The sequence below is a fragment of the Lactuca sativa genome, chromosome 5 (assembly GCF_002870075.4).
Source record: "Lactuca sativa cultivar Salinas chromosome 5, Lsat_Salinas_v11, whole genome shotgun sequence".
Taxonomy (NCBI): Eukaryota; Viridiplantae; Streptophyta; class Magnoliopsida; order Asterales; family Asteraceae; genus Lactuca; species Lactuca sativa.
The window spans coordinates 84,248,189-84,256,177 of record NC_056627.2 but is presented as its reverse complement, the minus strand read 5'-3'; the positions used below and the strand labels follow the sequence as shown (position 1 = coordinate 84,256,177).

The 7,989-nt window shown below is 31.7% G+C and overlaps 1 protein-coding gene across 1 annotated transcript; it reads right to left on the bottom strand.

Moving 5' to 3' along the window:
* Positions 1-1,497: 1,497 nt before the first annotated feature.
* Positions 1,498-7,487, bottom strand: LOC111913388 (probable potassium transporter 17). Its single transcript, XM_023909103.3, has 8 exons — positions 7,206-7,487; positions 5,639-5,861; positions 5,291-5,536; positions 5,153-5,203; positions 4,787-5,047; positions 3,882-3,934; positions 3,385-3,754; positions 1,498-2,537 (listed from the first exon to the last, which is right to left on the bottom strand). The coding sequence occupies exons 1-8, from the start codon at positions 7,329-7,331 to the stop codon at positions 1,732-1,734; spliced, it is 2,136 nt and encodes a 711-aa protein (XP_023764871.1). The 5' UTR covers positions 7,332-7,487; the 3' UTR covers positions 1,498-1,731.
* Between the last annotated feature and the right edge of the window lie 502 nt (positions 7,488-7,989).

Genomic DNA, 7,989 nt, shown 5'->3' with positions numbered 1-7,989 from the left:
GACTTGCTCTTTAAAATGATCAAAACAAAATAACTTCAAAAATAGTCTTGAACTTCAACTTTATATTGTATTGTTCGGGAAGGCATTTCGGGTATTGGTTTGATTCTGTTTCGGTTCCTTCTGTTTGAAGAAAGGAAGAATCCCATATATCACTTCTTCAAGCTGTTGTTAATACAAGGATTTACAAACCGCATAGAAAAAGTTTTTAACCCCCTTTAATTTCAAAAACATAACGCATGCATTTTTTATAGTTAAAAGTTGAAAATTATTAAGATATTCTTATAGTAAAAAAACCCTACGACGATAACTTTTTTCCTCCGGGTCAATTGAGTAAGATCACCGGTCTAAAAAGAATCAAGTAATGAAATCATTGTTTAAGGAGATGCGACCTCCTTCTAACGGGTTTCAGGTTATGGATAAAACTGTATAGGTAGAGAAAAATGTATTGATGTTAATGCTTTTAAACGGGTTACTTCAGTATTAGGTACAATGATGTTTTTTTGGAGATGATGAAAATGTTTCCATATATCTGGGGGGTAAGATGTGTATTATGTCTAGGAGTAAGGTGTGTATTAAAACAAATAACTTGGCATGTATTGATGTTAAGGTTGTGGCTTTGGTTATTTGAGGTTGTAGTTAAAGAATATTCAACATGGGTATTGGATATAACGAATGGGATTAATTTTAGTCGACCAACAGGTTCAAAGGGTATCTCGTTAAAGATATTTGTTGGAAGAATTTAATAGATTTATAGGGATTGGTGCTATGTTGGGATATGATATGAAGGAGTCAAAGTTGATCTCTAAAGATATTTGTAACTTGTAAGTTTTGGTGTTGTTAAGGTTCATATATGAATTGCTTATCTCTTAGTATTTGTAGGATCCATTCTTAAGAAACGAAAATGGGTGAATTACTTGTGTTTCAAGCATTTGTGTTTTCTTTTTGGGTTTACAAGAGACGTTAATAACTAGTATGAATATGTTTTTAGCTAAAAAGTAAGTTGGGAAATTTTCATTTTAACAAAAAGCTAAAAAAATGTTGTTTTCAAAACCGGCTTTGGGGGTTGTTTTTTTACTTTAACTTAATAACCATAATAAGTTCAGGACTTAATATCTATAGATATACTGGTATGTTTGTTTTAATGCATAAATTTTGTCTTCACGGTTTAAGTTAATAAGTAACCTTTATACATTTAGACAGCTCTATTTACCAATTTACCCCTACATTTTTTTGTCCCGCCTACGCCCACACCATTTTTTCCTTTCATTCTTTTTTTTTCTCCTTCGCCAGTAGATTGATTTGGTGTGGATATTTAATTTAAAACTATATTTGTGCATTTTTAGAATCCCAAGTTTTTATAACTTGATTTTAAAAAATAATAATAATTGATATGTAAGAGCAATTTGATTTGATGCAATTCCTTTATATTTAAATTAATTATTTATTTGCAATTACAAAATTCATGAATGAAATTGTGTTCCTAATAATCATTTACTATTATTTACCAATTACCATTGCTTTTAAACAAAACGATAAAATAACATTTACTTTACATATCATTCAAGGCTCAACCCTTTAACACAAAAAAAGAAAAAAAAAATTCACCAAAATTTTTATAAACCCAAAACTTCTTGACGAGAGGGTCGACTCTATTTCTACAAACTATCCAAAAAACAATTTTTAAAGAAAAAAAAAAAAAAAAAAAAAACTTGGTGTCAAATGTCAATTCCTTCATGCCTCATAAAGCATACCAACCTCGATACGTTGTTGAAGTGGCACACCTAAAGTAGGAAGTCCCGACCTACAATTACTATGCATAAACTCATAAAACCCAAGCATAAACCTATCAAACCTCGTACACTTCTTACTAACATAAAACCTCGTTTTCCCCCTAACATGAACCACAGCCTCACGAAAATCCCCCATCTCCCTCCCCTCAAAACTCTCAATCAAACAAACAACTTGAGAAACAAAATCCCCTTGTAAACTAACCGAATCCGCATACCCATATTGAATCAAACACCCGTAAACCCCTTTCGGCCCTAACGGTTTAACCACATATCGTTTATCGGGTCCCACTTTCGGGACCAATAAATACCTAAGAGTAGTTAACACAATGACTTGATGGATTGATTTCATGTTTTTAAGGAAGTGACCAAAGACCGGGGTGAAGCCTTCACCCCTATCTTGGATGTTAGTGTAAAAAAAGCAGAGTCCTGGGACCCGTTGCAGAGACGGGTCTGAGATTAGGGTTTTCAGGTGGTTGATATCGAGTTTGTGAGTTAGTTCGTATTGGAGTTTTCGTTGGCGGCCGTAGAACCAACCGAACATGATGAAAGCGAGGATTAGTGAGATGGCGAATGGGATCCATCCGCCTTGTTTGATTTTGGTGAAAACGGAGGTTGTGTAGATTGTTTCCAATGTTAAAAATACCAAAGTGAAGAGAGTGACTAGAAGTGGAGGTGTTTTCCATATTATGATCATTACTAGTATTAGTAGGAGAGTTGTTATGAGCATCACCAGAATGATTACCACACCTGAAAATTATCTTATATGAGGTTAAATGAATGAAATAGTAACGTTTTTTTAGGGAAACTCTATATATTTTGCTCTCATAATCGATTTACTCCTTATATGTTTTCTTTATTCAAAGAAGTCTCAAAAACCAACAATTGTATTCATTTTGACTTTTTTACCAATTCAACAGGTCATCCCACTTTCAATAATTACACTTTTCGCCTAGATTTTAAATTTTATTACAAATTTGGTTCAAATTTACGCTTTTGGACCAGATTTCAAAATTTTGTTACACATTCATCCTAAATTTAGCTTTTTACATCTTTTTTTTTTCAAAACTTTGGTTCGAATATGTATATTTATACAAAAAATATATATTTTTCACATAAAAAATCTTCTTTTTTTATATAATTTAAAAAAAAAACCATTTTTATGTGAAAAATATGGTTTTTTTTATATATAAACATGATTTTATACAACAAACAAAACATATCCGAAACAAAATTTTGAAAAAAAAATCGTAAAAAATTAAAACTAAGATGAACGCATAACAAAATTTTGAAATCTAGGCCAAAGGTGTAAATCATCGACCAAATTTGTAATAAAATTTAAAATCTGGCCCAAAAGTGTAATTTGTGAAAGTGAGATGAGATGTTGACCGGGTAAAATGGTAGGTCAAAAACTCAAAATGAATACAATTGCCGGTTTTCGGGACTTAATTAAATAAAAAAATATATATAAAAGGACTAAATCGATTGATTATGAGACCAAAATATAATGACTTTTATGGAGTTCTTGTGTTTTTTTTTTTTTTTTTTTAACTTGGCAAATATAAAACACAAGAGATGAGTAATGAGGAGGACATACCGAAAGCATTTCCAATCTCTTTCCCATCTCCAAAAATAAGTATGACTGCAACACAGAGAACCATGAGAGTGTAGTTTGTTTCAGGGGAGTACACCTGGCCTTCATTGCTTGATGATGTATGCACGATTTTGATGCGTGGGAAATAATCCAGTACAACGGATTGTTTGATAACAGAAAATGTGGCTGATATCAAAGACTGACTTGCCACAATAGCTGCCAGCGAGGCGATTACAAACATAGGCCAATATAAGTTTTTTGGTATGAATTTGTAAAATCCATCTTCATGATCATTTGGATTCTTGATTAGGTATGCTGTTTGTCCCGCATATGTTAGAACCAATGATGGGTATATCAATGATAGAAAAGCAATCTGTCACATGTCACAGAGTGTTAGCAATCTCATTTCATTTAATTTTTTTTTTTTTATTGTCACAATGTTGTATTTTTTTTTTTTCTTTTGTAGTTTAAGGAAGGTAAGGAAAGAGAAATGGAATAACCTGAATGGATGGTCTATTGAAATGTCCAAGATCAGCAAATAATGCTTCAGAACCTGATTATAAGAATAAAGAGTGTATTCCACTTTAGTCATCAGTTTTAAAATCTTATAATACACCCTATCTAAAAAATAAATAATCATTTATTCAGAGAGTTAAATGAGAAAAACAGCAACATACTTTTATTGATTTGTTTATCATATTCATATCATCTTAATTCCATTTCTTCTCTTATTACTAATAGGCAATAGTATAGTGTTTAAAATAATAATAATAATAATAATAATAATAATAATAATAATAATAATAATAATAAGACAAAACTGCAAAATTGGTCCCTGTGGTTTGCGAAAAACTGTGGATAGGGTCCAAAAAGTTTTCAACTTGCATTGAAGGTCTAAAATCAAGAAATTCCTGTGGTTTTGGTCCTAAGAAAGTTGAAATGACTATTTTGCCCTTTTATTTTTAATTAATAAAATATTAAAACAAATAATGAAAATATATAAAAAAAAAAAAAGAAATTAAAAGGGCAAAACAGTCATTTCAAGTCTTTCAGGAACCAAAACCATGGGAATTTCTTAATTTTGGACCTTTCATGCAAGTTGAAAACTTTTTGGATCCTATCCACAGTTTTTTGCAAACCACAAGGACCAATTTTGTAGTTTTGTCAACAAAAAAATAGTAATTTTTATCATTTAAAACTTCAACTCATAAACAGTTAACCTCTATTCAGCATCACTTCTAGGAAGAAGGGTAAAATGGTCATTTACTCGATAAATAACCAGCCTATATGTTCATACATCACTTTCTACAGACACACATCATTTACCCATCCAGAAATTTAACTTAACAAAAAATAGTTTTTAATAATAATAATAATAATAAAAGAAAAAGAAAAAGGCTGTTACCTGTTATGCAAAGGACCATACCATTAAGCAACAACCATCCCTCATGGCCATTCCTTGAGAAGAATTGATAGATGTAATGTGGTGATATTGCCTTGAAAATCGAAGGGTAATAATATATGATGTTGTAAATTCCAATAACAGGAGTTGTCAATGTCCATGCACCCATGATAGGTGAGAACAAAAAACTCACTCTTCCAGTTCCAAATTTTTGAACCAAAAACAAAACAACAAGAACTAATGCAGACAGAGCTTCCACCAGAGCTGAAAATTTAAAAAAAAAAATCATAAAAAAGATGACAAGATCATTATAAATGTAGTTGAATAAACAAAAATCAGAGGAATGATGCACAATCAATAAGAACTTACAGTTGCTGAATTCTGGAAAAGGACCCCTGATCCCATCCATTGCTGACAACACTGATTACAAATTTTTAAAACAAAACACAAAATCAATATTAAATAAAAGTGAATATAATATATAAATATTATTTTATAGAAGCAAACCTGAAATGGCAGGAGTGAGTATGCCATCACCAATTAACATACACATGCCAAGTATTGCAATGAAAAACAATACCCTTCTTGCAATTAAACTCCTCTCAATAAACATCCCAAGTCTACTTGGCTTTTCAAATCCTTGATGCAAGTTGTTATATGAAAGACTTGATTGTGAATTCACACTTGTTGTTGAAGTAATACTTCCAATGTTCATATGCCTACAAAGTAATGAATATAGAGCAAATGTTCCACCTGGCGACCACATCATTGACTAGTCAAAGCTTGTCCCAACATTATCCAAATTCTTGTAAATAAATTAAAAGGAATATGACATTATGACATATTGACATATACCTTCACCCTGATCATCTGCTTTTAAAGCTATACAAGCATATTTGACAACTCCAATTAAAGTAAGAGTCCAGAACATGATGCTGTAGATTCCCAAATAGTCATCTTTTGTTGGAGATTTTAATGCCATTGAAGGGTAGACATAAAGTGGAGAAGTCACAAGTCCTCCAAAAACAACTCCTAATGACTTGTAAGCAAGTAATAGAGTGGCCCACTTATTAGTACCCTAAATCAAAACATATAATTAGATATAAGAAGAATGCAAGGAAAACAAGTTCCAAATGTAATAATTGTCAGAGCCTAAGTCAATAAACAGGAATTTAATATGCTATTTAGTAGAAGTTAAAAGAGAGTAGTGAATCACAAGTTGTTATATAGAGCTGAAATAGTCAATGGAGTTGTGGGCTCACTCAACAGTATGCAAGCATTATTAAAGATTATGAAAAGACAGCACATAACTGATACCCCTAATGAAACTGTTAACAAAACAGAGTGGGGATTTATTCATGTTGACTATTGAGGTATTTGAGTATTTCTACTCTTGTTTATTTTCAAATGAGATGATTCTTGAAAAGGCATTGATGCAGTAATATGCACAGGTATATCCTCCTATCACTTACCTAATATGGTAAGGTTGTCTTTAATAGATTAGGTGAAAATATATTCATGTCCTACAGATGAACAGTGAAATATTATCATCTTTGATTCATTAGGTGAATATCCATTGTAAAGATAACCACCTAAGCCTATGACCCATGCATCATTTAGCATCAGGTGTGACTAATTACAACATCATATTACCACTCCTGTTAGTGCAAACTTTCTGAAAGTAAACTAGAAGTAATATAAATTCTATAAACCTCAATATATGGATATGAATTAAGTTCAATTGCACCCTGGAAAGACAGATTCAACACCATACTTTGCCCAAAATCACTCTGATTCTAGGGTTTAAATGTACACTCAACATAAAACAGTGATAGGCACTATGAATAACTAAATGCAGCGATAATAAGACCAAACTGAGAGGGAACACTTGGAATAAAGAATTTTTTATACCCTAATTTCGGACTTTATCTTCTCCCAAATCTTCTTATTCAACACTATTGAAGAGGGAAACAATCATCAATTTCTCATAGAAGAACAACATATTTCACTGGAAAGAGGATAACAGATTAGAGATTTGAAAAATCAGCTATATGCTAAACGTCCTGATGAGGATGCATAAATCCGATATCAATTTCTACATAATTAGCAGGGGAACATGTTTACATTTCCGATTCATCTAACAGTGAAACTGTTCAAAATTACTACAATAAAAATGAAAAACTGAAACGCGGAAATTTGCGATGAGTATAACTGCAGTTTTCAAAATGCATCCTGAAGATAAGAACACGCATCGTATCAATCAAACATGCATTTAAGTTAACCACATCATATTATAGATTACGTGAACGAGCTTCTAAGTTCGTTCGACCGACAACCACATGCAATAATTAGAAGACATAGATTCGATAGAATTCGATAAAAACGTTTAAGTATGTTTGCCAATTCAGACGATTAGAAATACCTGTTGGTTGCAGGAAGAAGATGAACATTGGGCAATATTGAAACGGCTATTGGCGACGGTGATGGTGGCGGCATTATCATCGACGGCCACCGGAACCTCCCCATTGGAACCCCCTGTGTGATCCATTGAAGAATTCCGAAGGTCGCAGCTTGTTAATCCCCTTACACTGGCATGTGTGATGTGATGTGAGCTCCTTGTTATCGCCTCTGTTACTTTTCGTTTACACAGGTTCTCAATGACCTTCGAGGAAAAGTTGAAGTAGCCAAGTTAGTACGAGACAAGTTTCGCTCTCATATTTAATAGTATGATGAATCTGAATTAGTTAATATAATAATAATAATTTAATTTATCGTTATGCTATGATTGGATAAGATTTTTTTGAATAAGGAAAAATTATGAATGGTATTAATATATGTATTTTTAATATTAAATATAATTCTATAAGTAGTGTTTGTTTTTATAGGTTTGTTCAGTATTAAAGTCAATGAAATAATTATTCGCTAAGAGAATAATTTAAAACTATAATAGTACCGAACTACCGATATAGGAAAAAAGTATTATTGGTTTATATAGTTTCTTTTAGACAAAAATGCAAAAATGGTCCCTGTGGTATACAAAATTTTGACGTTTTAGTTCAAACCTCGAGTTTTTTGGATTCATGGTCCATTTGGAGTGGTTTGTATGTGAAAATAGTCCCTCCGAAAATTGAAATGAATATAATACCCTTGTGGTATTAATTTTTCATTTTTATTTCATTTTTTTTTAATTTAATATTTATTTTAAC

Excerpts from the sequence above, each read along its gene's own strand:
- LOC111913388 (XM_023909103.3), bottom strand. The coding sequence starts at position 7,331 with ATGGATCACACAGGGGGTTCCAATGGGGAGGTTCCGGTGGCCGTCGAT. Across the intron at positions 3,935-4,786 it reads TATGGTCCTTTGCATAACAG|GTTCTGAAGCATTATTTGCT; the intron begins GTAACAGCCTTT and ends TCTTATAATCAG. Across the intron at positions 2,538-3,384 it reads AGAGATTGGAAATGCTTTCG|GTGTGGTAATCATTCTGGTG; the intron begins GTATGTCCTCCT and ends GATAATTTTCAG.